General features: G+C 46.9%; 1 protein-coding gene across 4 annotated transcripts in view; it reads right to left on the reverse strand.

The window, feature by feature from the left end:
• Positions 1-19,932, reverse strand: part of ATPSCKMT (ATP synthase c subunit lysine N-methyltransferase) — a 240,347-nt gene that overhangs the window by 99,908 nt on the left and 120,507 nt on the right. Inside the window, exon 5 of one of the 4 annotated variants that reach the window (XM_059173648.1) lies at positions 12,450-12,626. The exons of 2 other annotated variants lie outside the window; for them this stretch is intronic. In XM_059173648.1, the coding sequence (XP_059029631.1) occupies positions 12,486-12,626 (141 nt within the window). In that variant the 3' untranslated portion in view covers positions 12,450-12,485. Of the gene's footprint in view, positions 1-12,449; positions 12,627-19,932 lie in introns of those variants that run through there. One more of the 4 variants, XM_059173641.1, reaches the window with a different exon arrangement.

Genomic DNA, 19,932 nt, shown 5'->3' on the forward strand with positions numbered 1-19,932 from the left:
TGAATATTTATTTCCCCCTTTTCTCTCCATACTTTGCTTCTCTCTCCGGACGGCATCATTTTGGTGATGGGATAAGAGAAATGGAGTTGTACTTCACCTAATTCAGGAAAACAATGTACAAAATGTGAACTCATAGGATCACTGCGGTCAAAAGTTACTATTTTCATTGCATTTATATGATAAAGGAGAGTCTTTGGTTTTTAAAAGGATTTACAAAAGGGTCCTTTAGAAGATTGTATTCCTCTGAGGTAGTTCGTATCTGATTAAATTTTTTTAACTTTTTAAAATTTATTTATTCTTTTTAAGTAGGCTCCAGGCCCCACGTGGGGCTCAAACTCACAACCTTGAGATCAAGAGTCACATGCTCTACCAATGGAGCCAGCCAGGCGCCCTTGATTTGGTTTATTTTAAAAATCACCTACTGCTTCCTGTTACTTTCAAACCTGAATTTCTGGGATCAAGGACTACAGCCCAGCCGGAGGGGAGCCACCAGCGAAGCTTCTCTCCCCCGCCCCACCCCCGCCCCGCCTACAACCAGCACCCCCTCCGGGTCAGGCAGAGTCGCTGTTGTCTCTCAAAGTGCTTTCCTTTACCCTACCCAACGCCCTGCCCTCCCCCACACCCAGGTAACAATCTTCCCTTCCTTTGGACCCCCTGCTCTGGCCCCTTTGCCTCCTCACCTGCTTTCCTGTCCAACCCAAACTCGGGTGGGGTGCCTCGTCTCTCTACCTCCGTGGGTTCCAACCTCTGCCTTTACTTCCCCTAAAGTTGCATACGTGGTCCAACGGGTCTTGCATATTTCCATCCTGCCCCACCCTCCACCCCCAGGGAGGCGTCTTCCATCGAATCCCCCACAGCAGCAAAGCAATGAGCCAACAAATTCGGCGCGAGAACAGGTTCCTTGCTGGGAGAGCGCGTCCAGTTTGCTCCTCTTCCATTCCTTCCTGGGAGCCTTGCACGCAAAGCACAGGCTCCAACTGGAACGACTAAATTTCTTACCTGTGAAGGGTCATTCCCAGCCTCAGGGAAGCACTCAGAATGATCTGGGAACCGCAGAGAATCTGCACAATGTGCACAGAGTGAGAAAGCAGGAAATCTGGATTCTGTCACTCAGCAGCCCCTAATGAAGTATGTGGCCTAGGGCACTGTGTCTCTGGTCTGCACTTGGGCCACAAGAGCTCTCCATCACCATTCTTAGCAGTAGTTCACACGAGGATCCCCTAAACCGGCTTACAGCATCAGCAAACCTCGGCACAATCTGAATGGTATTATTAATCTTTTGCCCTGTCCTCCTAAGATATTCCTCTGATCCTTACATTTTCTAGTACAAATGACAGGAGGCATCTTTATCTTATTTATAGCTCTAAATAAATTGGTATGAGCATCAACCAAACATATTTATTTTATTTCCCAAGAAATATACCCCCAGAAAATGTCAAGGAAATGATCTTTGAAAAATGCACATCCGAATGCAATATAAAATATTTAAGGGAATGACTGTGCTCTTGGTTTCCATTTTCTGTTAGATTATTCTACAGGCTCTTGTAAAAGTCAAGTCAGGGCTTTTAAAGGCGGAAAATGGCCACGAGTTAAGAAAAGGCTTCAAAGCCCCGGGGTTCTCCTTGATTTCCCTTTTACTTTCAGCATTTTGCCTTGAATGAGTAACCTCAAATAATGGAGATATTAAAAAATGGATGGGCAGTACTTAGCAAAGTAAAATTCAGACAAAGACAGTAAGAACCCAGCCAGTCACCAATGGCTTGAAAATTCATGGCTGCGCTCAGCGCTCCTTGATAAGATGTCTCTCGCTGCCACTTCAGGCATGTTCTTCCCATCCATCCCCTTCCCGAAACCCTCTACAGCGAATTACGTGGTCAACAAAAGGAATTCCTGAAAAGATTACTATTGGAATCTCACCACAAATCCGTTCAACTTGGGTGGCCAGGGAGTGAACACTCATGTAGGTTAATTCATGCAACCCTCCAACATGGTGGTGGTGGTGGTAACCACCATCTTACCACCATCTTACCCGCCTCCTGGGGTCAAGTAATGGAAGCACAGGCAAGTCAAATATGTGGCTCAGCACAGCAGGGGAGTGGCCAAGCCAGAGTCGGACCTGCCTGGCCCCAGAGCCCGAGTGCTCGGCCACCCCGATACAACACCCCGACCAACACCGTCAATCCACAGGCGCTGATATTTGTCTCATAAATGATGCGTTAGGTGAAAATTTTCAAGGAACTGAAGTTCGTCAAACTCATCTGTAAATTGCATTGGTACAAGTGGCTATCGTGCAGAGCAGAAAGGTGGGGCTCATAAAAAAATGAGGACTTCCTCCGGATCTATCTGTAAGAATGACCCAGGGAGGATGAGAGCTCCCATGGGGACACTCCAAGACCAAGTCCTGCTGCCCAGGCAGTGAAAGCAGACCCATGCAGGCAGCCCTGAAGAAGCTCCCGGGGATCAAGGTAGCACCCTGCTCGGAGCTCCTGGATGGCCAGCATGGAGTAAGGCTCATCTAGGGGCACAGCTAGAGGACAAGACCATAGTTTGGGGCAGCTGTGAGATGACCTAACTCCAACCCTCATCTACCTGGCTGGACAGACCTTCTTTAGGTACCTGGGAAACTGAGGCTCCTATGTCCAGACATTCTACACTGGCCTCTTATCACTGGGACCAGGAGTGTCTAATGAGGTCCAGCCATCACCAGTTCAACAGCAGCCCCAGGCAGCTCCATGCTGGCCTCAGTTCTTGCCAGCCGGATCATTATTTGCTGTGGGTCCAACCCAGCGGGGAGCAGAGATGTTCTGTAGCTCTGGCCCTGGGGTCAAGGGAGCAGATCTCCAGGTGGACTGCTGGTGTTCTATGGGAGAAGCCCAGACACAGGGGCGGTGACTGCAGGCATTTCTATTGTCATCAAACAAGGCTTATGGATTATCAAAAAGGGCTCCCATAAGTGCAAATAGTGACCTATTAATCATCACGATGGCTATTAGACATAAGCTCTCAATGGTGACATTAAAGGTATCCAAGCAACATGGATAGGTTGGCCAAGATATTTTTTAAAACATTCTGCGGGAAAAGGGTACAAGAACCCATTGAAGGCTGAACCCTTTCCCTGTGGGAAGATGTGTGACAACAGCCCGAATCTGTCCTCCCCTTCCATGGTAGGGCCTCGGACCGGGAGGATTTTGTTTGTTTAATGCTGGCAGGTCAGGGCGACAGCATTTGCTTCCACAGTCCTGGCATTGGCCTCAAGCTTCCTTCTGCACAGTGGGGACTCAGAATACTTAATGGGCAGGAGCTGGGACTTCATTAAGCTTCATTAAGCTCAGAGCTTAATGAACACTTTGGGACCTGGTGGCAAGTAAAGTCTTGTGTGGGGCCGAAACTGGTTTGAAAACGGCTATCACAAAAACCAAGGAGCAAAATGTCAAGAACCTGAGCTGCCTCAAACTTCTCTTGCTACGGGAGGAGTCAAGATGGCGGAGAAGTAGCAAGCTGAGACTGCTTCAGCTAGCCGGAGATCAGCTAGATAGCTTATCTAAAGATTGCAAACACCTGAAAATCCATCGGCAGATCGAAGAGAAGAAGAACAGCAATTCTGGAAACAGAAAAACAACCACTTTCTGAAAGGTAGGACCGGCGGAGAAGTGAATCCAAAGCGACGGGAAGATAGACCCCGGGGGGAGGGGCCGGCTCCCGGCAAGCGGCGGAGCAACCGCGCACAAAATCAGGACTTTTAAAAGTCTGTTCCGCTGAGGGACATCGCTCCAGAGGCTAAACCGGGGCGAAGCCCACGCGGGGTCAGCGTGGCCTCAGGTCCCGCAGGGTCACAGAAGGATCGGGGGTGTCTGAGTGTCGCAGAGCTGGCGGGTATTGGAATGGGAAAGCCGGCTACAGAGACAGAGCCGACAGTAAGCTCGCAGCTCGGGGTTACCTTGAACCGGTCGCAGGCTCGGTGAGCTCGGAGCGCGGCCGGAGGTCAGGCAGACGGGAGTAACTGGGCGCTGTTCTCTGAGGGCGCACTGAGGAGTGGGGCCCTGGGCTCTCGGCTCCTCCGGGCCGGAGACCAGGAGGCCGCCATTTGTATTCCCGTCCTCTGGAACTCTACGGAAAGCGCTCAGGGAACAAAAGCTCCTGAAAGCAAACCCGAGCGGATTACTCACCCCGGCCCCGGGTAAGGGCGGTGTAATTCCGCCTGGGGCAAAGACACTTGAGAATCACTACACCAGGCCCCTCCCCCAGAAGATCAACAAGAAATCCAGCCGAGACCAAGTTCACCTACCAAGGAGTGCGGTTTCAATACCAAGGAGAGCAGCAGAATTCCAGAGGAGGAGAAAGCCAAGCACGGAACTCATGGCTTTTTTCCTGTGATTTTTTTTTAGTCTTGCAGTTAATTTAATTTTTTCTTTTTCATTTTTTTTTTTTTTTCTCGCCTTCGGGTAAAATTTTTTTTTTTTTTTAACTGTTACCTTTTTCTTTTTTAACGATTTTTTACTAGTTTATCTAATATATATATATTTTTTTTTTTTTTACATTTTTCTTAGGTGTTTTCTTTTTTTTTTTTTTTAATATTCTTTTCTTTTCTTTTCTTTTCTTTTTTTTTTTTTTTTCTTTTTTCTTTCTTCCTTTTTGAACCTCTTTTTATCCCCTTTCTCCCCACTCACGATTTTGGATCTCTTCTAATTTGGTTAAAGCATATTTTCCTGGGGTTGTTGCCACCCTTTTAGTATTTTACTTGCCCCTTCATTTACTCTTATCTGGACAAAATGACAAGACGTAAAAATTCAACACAAAAAAAAAGAACAAGAGACAGTACCGAAGGCTAGGGACCTAATCAATACAGACATCGGTAATATGTCAGATCTAGAGTTCAGAATGACAATTCTCAAGGTTCTAGCCGGGCTCGAAAAAGGCATGGAAGATATTAGAGAAACCCTCTCGAGAGATATAAAAGCCCTTTCTGGAGAAGTAAAAGAACTAAAATCTAACCAAGGTGAAATCAAAAAAGCTATTAATGAGGTGCAATCAAAAATGGAGGCTCTAACTGCTAGGATAAATGAGGCAGAAGAAAGAATTAGTGATATAGAAGACCAAATGACAGAGAATAAAGAAGCTGAGCAAAAGAGGGACAAACAGCTACTGGACCACGAGGGGAGAATTCGAGAGATAAGTGACACCATAAGACGAAACAACATTAGAATAATTGGGATTCCAGAAGAAGAAGAAAGTGAGAGGGGAGCAGAAGGTATACTGGAGAGAATTATTGGGGAGAATTTCCCCAATATGGCAAAGGGAACGAGCATCAAAATTCAGGAGGTTCAGAGAATGCCCCTCAAAATCAATAAGAATAGGCCCACACCCCGTCACCTAATAGTAAAATTTACAAGTCTCAATGACAAAGAGAAAATCCTGAAAGCAGCCCGGGAAAAGAAGTCTGTAACATACAATGGTAAAAATATTAGATTGGCAGCTGACTTATCCACAGAGACCTGGCAGGCCAGAAAGAGCTGGCATGATATTTTCAGAGCACTAAACGAGAAAAACATGCAGCCAAGAATACTATATCCAGCTAGGCTATCATTGAAAATAGAAGGAGAGATTAAAAGCTTCCAGGACAAACAACAACTGAAAGAATTTGCAAATACCAAACCAGCTCTACAGGAAATATTGAAAGGGGTCCTCTAAGCAAAGAGAGAGCCTACAAGTGGTAGATCAGAAAGGAACAGAGACCATATACAGTAACAGTCACCTTACAGGCAATACAATGGCACTAAATTCATATCTCTCAATAGTTACCCTGAATGTGAATGGGCTAAATGCCCCTGTCAAAAGACACAGGGTATCAGAATGGATAAAAAAACAAAACCCATCTATATGTTGCCTCCAAGAAACACATTTTAAGCCCGAAGACACCTCCAGATTTAAAGTGAGGGGGTGGAAAAGAATTTACCATGCTAATGGACATCAGAAGAAAGCAGGAGTGGCAATCCTTATATCAGATCAATTAGATTTTAAGCCAAAGACTGTAATAAGAGATGAGGAAGGACACTATATCATACTCAAAGGGTCTGTCCAACAAGAAGATTTAACAATTTTAAATATCTATGCCCCCAACGTGGGAGCAGCCAACTATATAAACCAATTAATAACAAAATCAAAGAAACACATCAACAACAATACAATAATAGTAGGGGACTTTAACACTCCCCTCACTGAAATGGACAGGTCATCCAAGCAAAAGATCAGCAAGGAAATAAAGGCCTTAAATGACACACTGGACCAGATGGACATCACAGATATATTCAGAATATTTCATCCCAAAGCAACAGAATACACATTCTTCTCTAGTGCACATGGAACATTCTCCAGAATAGATCACATCCTCGGTCCTAAATCAGGACTCAACCGGTATCAAAAGATTGGGATCATTCCCTGCATATTTTCAGACCACAATGCTCTAAAGCTAGAACTCAACCACAAAAGGAAGTTTGGAAAGAACCCAAATACATGGAGACTAAACAGTATCCTTCTAAAGAATGAATGGGTCAACCGGGAAATTAAAGAAGAATTGAAAAAAATCATGGAAACAAATGATAATGAAAATACAACGGTTCAAAATCGGTGGGACACAACAAAGGCAGTCCTGAGAGGAAAATATATAGCGGTACAAGCCTTTCTCAAGAAACAAGAAAGGTCTCAGGTACACAACCTAACCCTACACCTAAAGGAGCTGGAGAAAGAACAAGAAAGAAACCCTAAGCCCAGCAGGAGAAGAGAAATCATAAAGATCAGAGAAGAAATCAATGAAATAGAAACCAAAAAAACAATAGAACAAATCAACGAAACTAGGAGCTGGTTCTTTGAAAGAATTAATAAAATTGATAAACCCCTGGCCCGACTTATCAAAAAGAAAAGAGAAAGGACCCAAATAAATAAAATCATGAATGAAAGAGGAGAGATCACAACTAACACCAAAGAAATACAAACTATTATAAGAACATACTATGAGCAACTCTACGGCAATAAATTTGACAATCTGGAAGAAATGGATGCATTCCTAGAAACATATAAACTACCACAACTGAACCAGGAAGAAATAGAAAGCCTGAACAGACCCATAACCAGTAAGGAGATTGAAACAGTCATTAAAAATCTCCAAACAGGGTGCCTGGGTGGCTCAGTGGGTTAAGCTGCTGCCTTCGGCTCAGGTCATGATCTCAGGGTCCTGGGATCGAGTCCCGCATTGGGCTCTCTGCTCAGCAGAAAGCCTGCTTCCCTCTCTCTCTCTCTCTCTGCCTGCTTCTCTGTCTACTTGTGATCTCTCTCTGTCAAACAAATAAATAAAATCTTAAAAAAAAAAAAAAAAAATCTCCAAACAAACAAAAGCCCAGGGCCAGACGGCTTCCCGGGGGAATTCTACCAAACATTTAAAGAAGAACTAATTCCTATTCTCCTGAAACTGTTCCAAAAAATAGAAATGGAAGGAAAACTTCCAAACTCATTTTATGAGGCCAGCATCACCTTGATCCCAAAACCAGACAAGGATCCCACCAAAAAAGAGAGCTATAGACCAATATCCTTGATGAACACAGATGCGAAAATACTCAACAAAATACTAGCCAATAGGATTCAACAGTACATTAAAAAGATTATTCACCACGACCAAGTGGGATTTATTCCAGGGCTGCAAGGTTGGTTCAACATCCGCAAATCAGTCAATGTGATACAAAACATCAATAAAAGAAAGAACAAGAACCATATGATACTCTCAATAGATGCTGAAAAAGCATTTGACAAAGTACAACATCCCTTCCTGATCAAAACTCTTCAAAGTGTAAGGATAGAGGGCACATACCTCAATATCATCAAAGCCATCTATGAAAAACCCACCGCAAATATCATTCTCAATGGAGAAAAACTGAAAGCTTTTCCGCTAAGGTCAGGAACACGGCAGGGATGTCCATTATCACCACTGCTATTCAACATCGTACTAGAGGTCCTAGCCTCAGCAATCAGACAACAAAAGGAAATTAAAGGCATCCAAATCGGCAAAGAAGAAGTCAAATTATCACTCTTCGCAGATGATATGATACTATATGTGGAAAACCCAAAAGACTCCACTCCAAAACTGCTAGAACTTATACAGGAATTCAGTAAAGTGTCAGGATATAAAATCAATGCACAGAAATCAGTTGCATTTCTCTACACCAACAGCAAGACAGAAGAAAGAGATATTAAGGAGTCAATCCCATTTACAATTGCATCCAAAACCATAAGATACCTAGGAATAAACCTAACCAAAGAGACACAGAATCTATACTCAGAAAACTATAAAGTACTCATGAAAGAAATTGAGGAAGACACAAAGAAATGGAAAAATGTTCCATGCTCCTGGATTGGAAGAATAAATATTGTGAAAATGTCTATGCTACCTAAAGCAATCTACACATTTAATGCAATTCCTATCAAAGTACCATCCATCTTTTTCAAAGAAATGGAACAAATAATTCTAAAATTTATATGGAACCAGAAAAGACCTCGAATAGCCAAAGGGATATTGAAAAAGAAAGCCAACGTTGGTGGCATCACAATTCCGGACTTCAAGCTCTATTACAAAGCTGTCATCATCAAGACAGCATGGTACTGGCACAAAAACAGACACATAGATCAATGGAACAGAATAGAGAGCCCAGAAATAGACCCTCAAATCTATGGTCAACTAATCTTCGACAAAGCAGGAAAGAATGTCCAATGGAAAAAAGACAGCCTTTTCAATAAATGGTGCTGGGAAAATTGGACAGCCACATGCAGAAAAATGAAATTGGACCATTTCCTTACACCACACACAAAAATAGACTCAAAATGGATGAAGGATCTCAATGTACGAAAGGAATCCATCAAAATCCTTGAGGAGAACACGGGCAGCAACCTCTTCGACCTCTGCCGCAGCAACATCTTCCTAGGAACAACGCAAAAGGCAAGGGAAGCAAGGGAAAAAATGAACTACTGGGATTTCATCAAGATCAAAAGCTTTTGCACAGCAAAGGAAACAGTTAACAAAATCAAAAGACAACTGACAGAATGGGAGAAGATATTTGCAAACGACATATCAGATAAAGGACTAGTGTCCAGAATCTATAAAGAACTTAGCAAACTCAACACCCAAAGAACAAATAATCCAATCAAGAAATGGGCAGAAGACATGAACAGACATTTCTGCAAAGAAGACATCCAGATGGCCAACAGACACATGAAAAAGTGCTCCATATCACTTGGCATCAGGGAAATACAAATCAAAACCACAATGAGATATCACCTCACACCAGTCAGAATGGCTAAAATCAACAAGTCAGGAAATGACAGATGCTGGCGAGGATGTGGAGAAAGGGGAACCCTCCTACACTGTTGGTGGGAATGCAAGCTGGTGCAGCCACTCTGGAAAACAGCATGGAGGTTCCTCAAAATGTTGAAAATAGAACTGCCCTATGACCCAGCAATTGCACTATTGGGTATTTACCCTAAAGATACAAATGTAGTGATCCAAAGGGACACATGCACCCGAATGTTTATAGCAGCAATGTCCACAATAGCCAAACTTTGGAAAGAACCTAGATGTCCATCAACAGATGAATGGATCAAGAAGATGTGGTATATATACACAATGGAATACTATGCAGCCATCAAAAGAAATGAAATCTTGCCATTTGCAACAACATGGATGGAACTAGAGCGTATCATGCTTAGCGAAATAAGTCAAGCAGAGAAAGACAACTATCATATGATCTCCCTGATATGAGGAAGTGGTGATGCAACATGGAGGCTTAAGTGGGTAGAAGAAGAATAAATGAAACAAGATGGGATTGGGAGGGAGACAAACCATAAGTGACTCTTAATCTCACAAAACAAACTGAGGGTTGCCGGGGGGAGGGGGTTTGGGAGAAGGGGGTGGGATTATGGACATTGGGGAGGGTATGTGATTTGGTGAGTGCTATGAAGTGTGTAAACCTGGTGATTCACAGACCTGTACCCCTGGGGATAAAAATATATGTTTATAAAAAATAAAAAATTTAAAAAAAAAAAAAAAAAACTTCTCTTGCTACTACCCAAATCAACCAAGAAGAACCCAAGACATGCACATGACCAAAAGGGCCTACGACCATTTGGGCCATGCCTGTGCCTGTACTATTCATGCGAGAAGATCTAGGGCAAGTTTCCTCAGTTCTGGAGCCGCCACCCAGGCTAAGGACAGCTACCACTACCCCCCATGGAGTCACCAGAAGAAACCCCCCAAAGCCAGGAGGTCACATTCAAGGTTGCACCACAGGGAGAAGGCCTAGACAGAAAAACAAAAAACAATTTCGACACAGAATTGCTTCTCCCTGGCTGACCCTACATAAGGAGACGCCAACCTGAAACAAGTGACGAGGCATGGACAGTGGTCTCTGCTCCGTGGGATGTGGTTTGTTAATGTTGTCAAGAGTAAGGCTCACTTCAAGAGATACCAGGTGAAGTCTAGAAAAGGAGAGAGTAAAACGGTAACTATGTTTGGAAGCACTCGGTAATTCAGGATCGAGAGAAGCCCCGTGCACGTAAACACAGGACGACAGTTCGTGTGACCAACAGGGACATCGTCTGTCACATTGCTGATGCCCATAGAGAAGGGGACATGACGGTCTGCCGGTCCCGCTCACACCCTCGCAGTCTGGGGTGAAGGCTGGCCGGCCCAGCTATGCCGCCGCCCGGTACAGCAGCCCGCGGGGGACCCGCACGCTCCCGGCAGCGACGAGATTCACGAAGGCCAAGCGGAGGCGACGGGGGAGGAACACAAGGTGGGCGGCACTGGTGGTCAGCCTGGAGCTTTGCCTGCTACTTTTTTGGGAAGCTTTTTAAATTATTTATTTGAGAGAAAGAGAAAGCATGGGTGGCGGGGAGGGAGAGAGAATCCTCAGGCGGACTCCCCGCTGCCTGCGGAGCCCAGTGCGGGGCTCGATCCCGGGGCCCTGAGAGCACGAGCTGCGCGGACGTCCAACGCTGAGCCGACCGAGCCCCGCAGGCGCCCCTTCAGCGGCTCGCTGGGCGCAGAGCTTGCAGGAACAACGACCGGGAATAACGTCTCGGAGCTGCGGGCGGGGGTCGTCTACCCCTCGCGGGACCTACCGAAGGGTGCCCGGGACGGCGCGGGAGGCCGGCGCGCCAGGCGGGAGGCCGCGGGCAGCACGTCGCGGGCCGGAAGGTCGCAGACCAGGGTGGCCGTCGCGGAAGAGGACGAAGGTCGGACAGGAGCAGCTCGCTCCGCGCAAGCAGAGAGCCAGGGGGTCCACACCCGCGGGAGGAGACGCGGCCGGCGGGCGCCGGGTCGGTGGGAAGAGCCGGAACGGAGCCGTCCCGCGTGGCCGCGACCCAGAAGCGCCATCTGGTCGCTCAGGAGAAGGCGCGCTGCCGCAGCGCGCAGGAGCCGGCTGCCGAGAGCTGCTAAACCGGACCACGACTTCCTACGGAGACTTTCCCGATAGGGACAGGAATTACTCCCCAAGCCAGACAAGGGCAGAGGAAGGGAGGAAGGAAGGAGAGAAGCTCTTTCCGTCTGCCCCGAGACGAGTGCAGTCCTCAGTTCCCACGACAAACAAGACGACTCTCCGAATTGCAGCTCCCTAGGTGGCGAAGGAGCGTCGGTGGTCCTCAAAACCCAGCTTCAGGATTTGGGGCTCTTTCAGGGTGTTTGCTTAAGCCAAGCTCCCTGGGCGGCCCCTTTATACCCAAGACCCCGCCCCACCCCGGCCGGCTCTCATCATCCCCCGACGTCTGCAGAAAAAGCGCCGCATCTCAGGAGGAAGGCGAATGGCCCAGGCAACAAAGGAGGGTCCCAGTGACCCAGCCAGGGTGTGTCCACCAAAGGACGTTGGCCTGGAACACGGCGCGCTGTGGGACAGAACCTTCAGGTCAGGAGCTCACGGGAGACACAGGCCGGTTTTCTGTCGAACTTCCACAACCTTCCAGCAGTGCCCCAGGGTCTGACCATTCAACAGGCTCCAAAGCCCAGACCACAGAGGACACAAGCCAAGGGGTCACGGTCACGTGTGCAGCTTTCCAAATCCCAAATCCTGACCCAGAAGATAGAGAGGAATCTGTGTGTCCATCAATCCCAGGGAAATGCCCTTCCCCTGTTCAGAAAAGACCCTAAAGAGAAGAGGTTGTTTGGAGCTAGGCGACACCGGACAAGAAAACCCAGACTCAGGGGTGACCAAACCTCACAGAGATTTTCTTGCTGGGGTGGGTTAGAGCTGCTGCGCCATCAGATCTATATGCCATCTAGGATGTGTCCAGTAAGGTGGCCACAGCCAGGGAAGAGAGGACAAGAGGGTCACACAGGTTGGTGTAACGGCTTCTCCCCACACCACCGTCCCCAGTGCCACCGTCCAGCCTACCTGCTGGGAAGCCTGGGTAAGTGGGGAGAGTCTGCTCCAGGACGGAAGGCCTCTGCATTATGGTCTGTGTACGGGACTGATCATGAAGCCGTGCTCCCCAAGCCCTCTCTTCTTTCTGTCCCCTGAGTTTGCACGCCTGAGTTCCCCCAGAGGTTCCTTCTGTGTAGGATCACAGTCCTTCCGGATTGTACATGCCACCTGTAAGGGATGGAACGCACGGTTTTTATCAACGCCACTTTAAGGTACTGACCTATGGGAAGCAATTCTAAAAATCCAGAAACCATTCCTGACCAGTCAGGGTTCAAGTCAGGAGACAGAGAAAGGTAAGGAAATCCACGAAGAGCTAGAAAGAGAACAGAAGATGAACGTGAAAAAAGAAGAGAATAAATGTGACTAGGAGCCTAACAAGGAAATGAACTGCAAACCCGGCAGGGGGGACCAAAGCCAGAGGCTGGTGAGTGGGGGGTAGGGAGAGGGGGAGGTGGTGAAGAAGCAACCAAAGGAGCTGGAGAAACAGGGCTGACCTGGATGCCTGCTTTTCTGAGCTGAAGAGCCTCGGGCATCACTGAGAACCCAAAGCGTAGAGAAGGGGGCATCCCCACGCGTGCCTTGAACTGGAAGTCCAAAGACCTCAATTACCAGTTCAGTTCTAACTTCGACCTCCTGCACGCCAAACCCTCCACGCACTCCCGTGCCTGCCCACCCCTCCCTGCCTGAACTGGCCTCCACTGTTTACCCCAAAGGAAAGAAAGAATCTATCAGAATCCTTCCTCTGAGCTGGTTCCTGGGTTCCTATCTGGTCCCCTGTTCTGGGGTCAGCCACACCTGGCGTGAGGGCGAGGTCTGTCTTTCCCTTTCTTAATTGCCTACAGTACAGGCCTTCGACTTGACCTTTTGTTGGAGCTCTTTCTCTCTGTCTGCAATCTTGGATTTTTCTTAAACCACTTCAAGAAAGTGCTCTGCATCTTGTTCTGCCTGCCTTACTTTAGATATCGGATAAAACCTTGATTCTCAGCATGAGAACATTTATCCCAACAGGTCACTTTTTGAAAAAGGTTAAAGCAATTGAAAGAAGCCTTTTCCCTGATATCAAAGCCATAGACTTGGATGATTTTTTTAGGCCAAAAGAAACCCACTGTTTAAAAAAAAAAAAAGGAAAGGGGAAAAAAAGGCATTTCCTGAAAAGAAAACCGCCTGCTGCTTTTTCTTAGCCCTGAAAATTACTAGTTCACAAGGTGAATCTCCCTATAAATAAACTCAGCACGGATGGGGAAATAAATCATTTGACTGTCTACATTCTACATTTTTTTCTTTGTGACAGTCATCTTGTTGAAAAGGGCCATTATTTTTTGTGTTAATGGAAGTGATCATATGCTATCTAAAATATATGGGAAGGTTCATCTTTTCCGTGCATTTTATTCTCTTTAGCTAATAATTTTCCGCAGAAGTGCCCCAAATTAGGTTAGAGGTATAAATGTCTACATTTCAGAGGTATGAGTAATGAAAAACCTTACTGAAGTCACCTTCAAATGACCTTGACATTGTCTTGTCCTCTCACTGTTTCAGACACTCTACTACCTAAATCAACGAACCACCAGCCTTCCAGGGATGGGTCACCCCTTAGCAACCACATGTCCCAGACTGTCCTTTCTTTTCCCCCCAGACTAAATGTCCAAACAAGCTGCTCTCCACTTTATCTGGAAAATATTCCCACCAGAGCTCCAGCCAGAGCCAGATCTGATATCCATCAGAACGCTCCACCAGCTGGCGGCCCTTCCGTTGGGTCAGCCCCTGTGCCGGAGCCCCAGCTATAGCCATTTCTGCAGATTGTCTCTGCTCCCTCTTCTTGATCCACTCCAGCCTGGCTTCCACCTGCCGTGCTCCGTCTGGACTGCTCTCCCACGATCGCCAGGGACCACCGTGTTCCAGAAGGCACAGTGAGTTCGAGGCTTTGTCTCAAGCAACAGTCAGCAGCGGCAGACCCGGAGTGCCCCTTTTGATCTCCAAATCGCTCTGCTCTATTTCCACCAACACCGCACTCCTGTGGCTTTGCTCCTGCTCTTCTGATCCTCCTTCAGGGGCCTTTGCAAGCCCCTCACCTTTCCGTGTCCTTAAACGTTGTCATCTCTGAGAGCTCTCTTCCCCTGTCCTCATGCTATAGTCTCACCCACCAAACGATGCTCAGATGACCACATCGGGCCCCAGCTCTTGGGGCTGATCGGCCCTTCTAGCACAAGACCTCTCCGGAAGCGCAAACTGTCCATATCCAGAGCTCAACCCAGCACCATTCCATGTTGTGATGCCCGTGATTCCAACGGCTCCCGGAGCAGCGTGCCCCCTTCCCGGTGTACCCTAGAGACGGCACTCCGAAACACGCACGCGTCCGATCAGAAACGGGGATGTCCCCTTCAGTCCCTTCCCTCACTTCCACCTTTCCTCCCTCCTCCGCCACATTGGCCACGTCTGCCTGCTTGGGCCAGGCCCACCTGACCAGCGACCAGTGCAGCGGCGGTCCTGCCTGGCCCCACCCAGCCCACCTGCCTTGCGGGCGCCCTCCCTCTCCTCCTTTCTCATCACCCCTGCGGCAGGAGTGAACCTGCCCGAACCTAAATCCCTTCCTGGCACTCCATTGCTTTCAAACTTTGAAAGTCTTAAATATGTCTTATTGTCTTTAAGAGGCAACCTGAACTCTTGGCATAACTCAAGCTGCTCCCAGATGCGGGCTCTGCCTCCTCTCCAGCCTCGGCTCTCCACCCTCCTCTTCGTACCTGCTCCCCTCTCCCTCTCCCTCTCCTCCTGGTCCTGTACAGAAGCTGCTCCGCAGGCTTCAAACAGTGCCCCCTCCCCCACGCACTCCAACTCCTACACACTCCCGCTCACAGCTCAGGCCTGTGGCCAGTTCCCACATACACTTTGAGCTATATTTTTTTTTTTAAGATTTTTTAAATTTATTTGACAGACAGATACACAGCGAGAGAGGGAACACAAGCAGGGGGAGCAGCAGAGGGAGAGGGAGAAGCAGGCTTCCTGCAGAGCAGACAGCCCGATGTGGGGCTCCATCCCAGGACCCTGGGATCATGACCTGAGCCAAAGGCAAACGCTTAACGACTGAGCCACCCAGGTGCCCTGAGCTATAGTTTCAAGGATACTTCCCTTTGGCAGGATTTTCCTGAGCATCTAAGATGGGTCCCGTTGTGATGTGTTCCCTTGGCACCCATCCTAATAATCATTACACTTGATTTTGAGTCTTTTCCTAAATGTTCTTTTTTCCCATGAAACACTACAACACATACCCCCAGAACTACTTTGTTCCGTACCACAGCCTCGGGACAAAACAGACCCTGGAGAATGGTAGGCACTAGACAAATATTCTACAAGTATGGGGATGAATGCATCAAAAAGTAAATTAAATCTCACCACCTCCATAAAGCCTGATCTCATTGATCCAGGAGAAATCAGGGTTTCTCCAACTTAGTGCTTTAATATTTTAAACCAGACAATTCCTTGTTATGGAGGGCTATTCTGTGCATCACAGAGTGTCTAATAGCATCCTTAAACACCAGAAACACCCCTACCCATTTATGAAGATCACAAATGTCTCGAGACATTGCAGCATGAGACTTGAGAACCACTGACCCATGCTGGCCTCTCTCCCTTCTCAAAACACCTTCACTGCCACTTGTAATCAATTCATCGTTCTTTGTCTGGTCATGTGTATAGTAGTCTGGCCACCCCAAAGGACTGAAAAGTCCTTGGAAGCGTGGCCTGTCCTCTGCCATCTCCCCCAGGACTGAATGTAACAAAAGGAATTGGCGTATGTGTCCAATAGTGGAAAGGAGTAGAAAGCCGAGATCACCATTCTTCTCGGCCGGTAGAATTCGGACACTCCGTTCTAACATTATCCTCCCTACCCAAACACGTGGACATTGGAAAATTCAGTCTCAGAAAGCCTTTCCTGAACTCCCAATTGCATATGGTGCTTACGATGGGTAATTTTATGTGTCCGCTTGAACTGGCTGTAGGTAGGGCAAGCATACCTTTGGTCAAACATGGGTCTGGATGTGAGAATGTTGCTGAATGAAATTAACATGGGAATTAGTAGACTCGCTACAGCAGAATGCCCTCCCTACTGGGAGTGGGTCTCATCCAATCAATTAAGGCCTGCATAGAGCAAAAAAGCTGACCCTCCCTCAAGTAAGGGAAACTTTTCCCATTTGACTGCCTTCAATCAAGAACATCAGTCTTTTCCTGCCATTGGACTCGAACTGAAACATACTCCCTCTTCAGGTCTCAAGTGTGCCGACCTTCAGACCAGAACTACCCCAGAGGTTCTCCTGGGTCTCCAGCTTGCTAATTACAGATCCTGGAACTGGTCTGTAATCTCTCGGGCCAATTCCTGATAACAAATCTCCTTCTATACGTACACACATCTTCTTGGTTCTGTTTCTCCGAAGAACCCTGACAGTGTGGTTCTACAGGCTTCGTAAAGAAGATTTAAAACATTGCGGAACTAATCATCTCCCCATCTGGAATTCATTAAATTCTCATTTTCTAAAAATTCAACAAAGTCAACTGAACCATGGGCGGCTTGCTATGGGTTCAGCGGTCACTCCCTTGGAATGATACTTTCTCTGGATAACAGAGCTTCCCATACCTTCTGGAACATTCAGAATGTAATCAGAGGAAATGGAGCCAACTTGTCCTTGACCTTTTATAATGACGTCTGATTTCTCTTAAACTATCCTAGATGTCTCTAAGGCTCTTTAAATAAATAATGATGATAATTAATATCAGCCCCCAAAAAACAGATGGTTAAAAATTAACCATTTGTATTAAATATTTAGCAAATGTTTATGTACTAAATGTGTTTAGTATTGTAGTGTCCAGCATAAAAAGAACCCCAACATGCCACTTCCTATGATTACAAAAACATGATTCTATTTAGAAAATCATCTCCATGCAGCAAAAACAGATAGTTAAAAAAAAAAAAAATGCCTCTTTCCCTTATTATGTGCTCATGCTCAAAGACATAATAAACAGGTTAAACCAAAGCCTTTTTGTGAGTTCAGCCACGCGACGGGGCAGGAAGAACATTCCCCACAGCTGTAACCCATGACCTGAGCCCAGTTCTGCCACCAGTCACCCTGGTAGCTTGGGAGCATTTCTCTGACCTTCAGGTGACTCATCTAAAAGTGAGGAGAAAGATTCTACATGATGACCAAGGTCCCTTCGAGAGATAAAATTTCAGTTTTGAGTCTAACCTATGACATCATTCTTTAACCCTCAAATGATTTTTCTACTCTCCCCTGGAATGAAATGGCACAAGACGAAGACACATGATTTGGGCATTGGGATAATTTTCTGTATCCAGAAGTAAGCAATGGTGGGGGGCGGGGAGGGCTTATGTAGAAATATTCATGTAGTTAATCTGATTAACTAGCTTAAAAGAAAATAGGTTGACATTCAGAGACTAAAAGGGGCAGTAGAGGGGAAAGAAGATTTCAAGACAGAAGGACTCACCAGCAGAAAGAGAAAATGCCCCCAGAAAGCATGGCATACAGTTTCGTCTCTGATGAGGCCAGCTCTGAAGCAGGTCACTTGGGTACAAGTTCTCTTCATGGGCTCCCTTCCTTTATCCATTCTCTCCAGTGAACGTGGCCGATCGCCACAGTCAGACTCTAGCTGTACATTGAAGCTCAAAGTAGAAAACCCACTAATGAGCCAATAAATGGATCTACTAGACCCTTCCACGCTTGCCAAGTCTGCTGCATGGGGCAGCACTCCTCTAGGGGCAAGAGAAACCACTCTAGCTATTTTAAGCAGAAGGCGACTTAATACAGCGAACTCGATTTCTACAAATCATCAGCAGGGTTGGACAATGGAGCAGGGCCTCCAGCAGGAATTCCTACAATGAGATGCCAAACTGGCCCCCGCGGGAGCCACTACCTGGGCGGCAGATAGAGACGGAGCTGAAAGTCAGCCCCAGGACACCTCACCTCGCTACAGGGAGCTGTGTCTGCACCTGCTCCAAGCAAGGGGCACAGGCTACAACACTGAGATCCCCCACCTTCAAAACAAGTGAGGCCGGAAGGGTGAGCTGGCTGCCCATACTGCTGGGAGGTTCACACCACCCCACCCTAGCCCCGAGAGGCCAGTAAAGCACCTGAAACAGTCCTGCGGCCAAGCCCACCATCCCAGGACCCTCAGAATGCAGGGCTCTCTGCACTGGCGCCCTCTGAGCTGCAGCAAGCCAGCTCCAAGAGTGAGAATCCAACTCATGGTCACAGCCAGGGCTGCAAGGGAGGCTGGGAATGTGACCTAGAGCCCCCCAGCCTGCAGTTCTGGATGGTGCATTCCAGAAAGAAGCTGGAATCAATCCTGGGGGCCAGTCCACTGCAGCCACCACAGGTGGGATGGAAAGCACCAGTAAAATCCTCGCCAGGGTTCAAAAGACAGTCACAGAGCATGCTGACCAGCAAGTCACAGCTGAATTATAACACACGACTTCTCCCACCAATTTCTTATCACGTGTTTATCCAGATGAAGACACAACCATCTGGAGATCAAGATTTTATACGTTAGCATGTACTACAGTCTTAGGTATGTAATACTACCTGATTTTTTTTTTCTGTAAGAGAAAGAGGTAATAGAAATAGAGTGAAATCTGTGGCTTAAAAGACACATGAAAAAGTGCTCCACATCGCTTGGCACCAGGGAAATACAAATCAAAACCACAATGAGATACCATCTCACACAAGCCAGAATGGCTAAAATTAACTAGTCAAGAAATGAAAGATATTGGCGAGGATCTGGAGAAAGGGGAGCCCTCCTGCACTGTTAGCGGGAATGCAAGCTGGTGCAGCCACTCCAGGAAACAGTATGGAGGTTTTTCAAAAAGCTGAAAATAGAGCTACTCGACGACCCAGAAATCACACGACTGGGTATTTACCCTAAAGATACAAATGTAGTGATCCGAAGGGGCACATGCACCCAAATGTTTCTAGCAGCAATGTCCACAATAGCCGAACTATGGAGAGAACCTAGATGTCCATCAACAGATGAATGGATAAAGAAGATGTGGTGCATATATACGATGGAATACTATGCAGCCATCAAAAGGAATGAAATCTTGCCATTTGCAACAACATGGATGGAACTAGAGGGTATTATCGAAATAAGTCAATCAGAGAAAGACAATTATCATATGATCTCCCTGATATGAGGAATTTGAGGGCATGGTGGGGGGCCGTGGGGGTAGGGAGGGAAAAATGAAACAAGATGGGACCTGGGGAGGGAGACAAATCATAAGTATCAGGAAACAAACTGAAGGTTGAAGGAGGAGGTGGGGAGGGATAAGGTGGCTGGTTTATGGACACTGGGGAGGATATGTGCTGTGGGGAGTGCTGTGAATTGTGCAAGACTGATGATTCACAGACTTCTACCTCTGAAGCAAATAATACATTATATGTTTAAAAAAAAAAAAAAGAAAGAAAAATCTGTGTCT

This window comes from Mustela lutreola, chromosome 5, assembly GCF_030435805.1.
Source record: "Mustela lutreola isolate mMusLut2 chromosome 5, mMusLut2.pri, whole genome shotgun sequence".
Lineage (NCBI taxonomy): Eukaryota > Metazoa > Chordata > Mammalia > Carnivora > Mustelidae > Mustela > Mustela lutreola.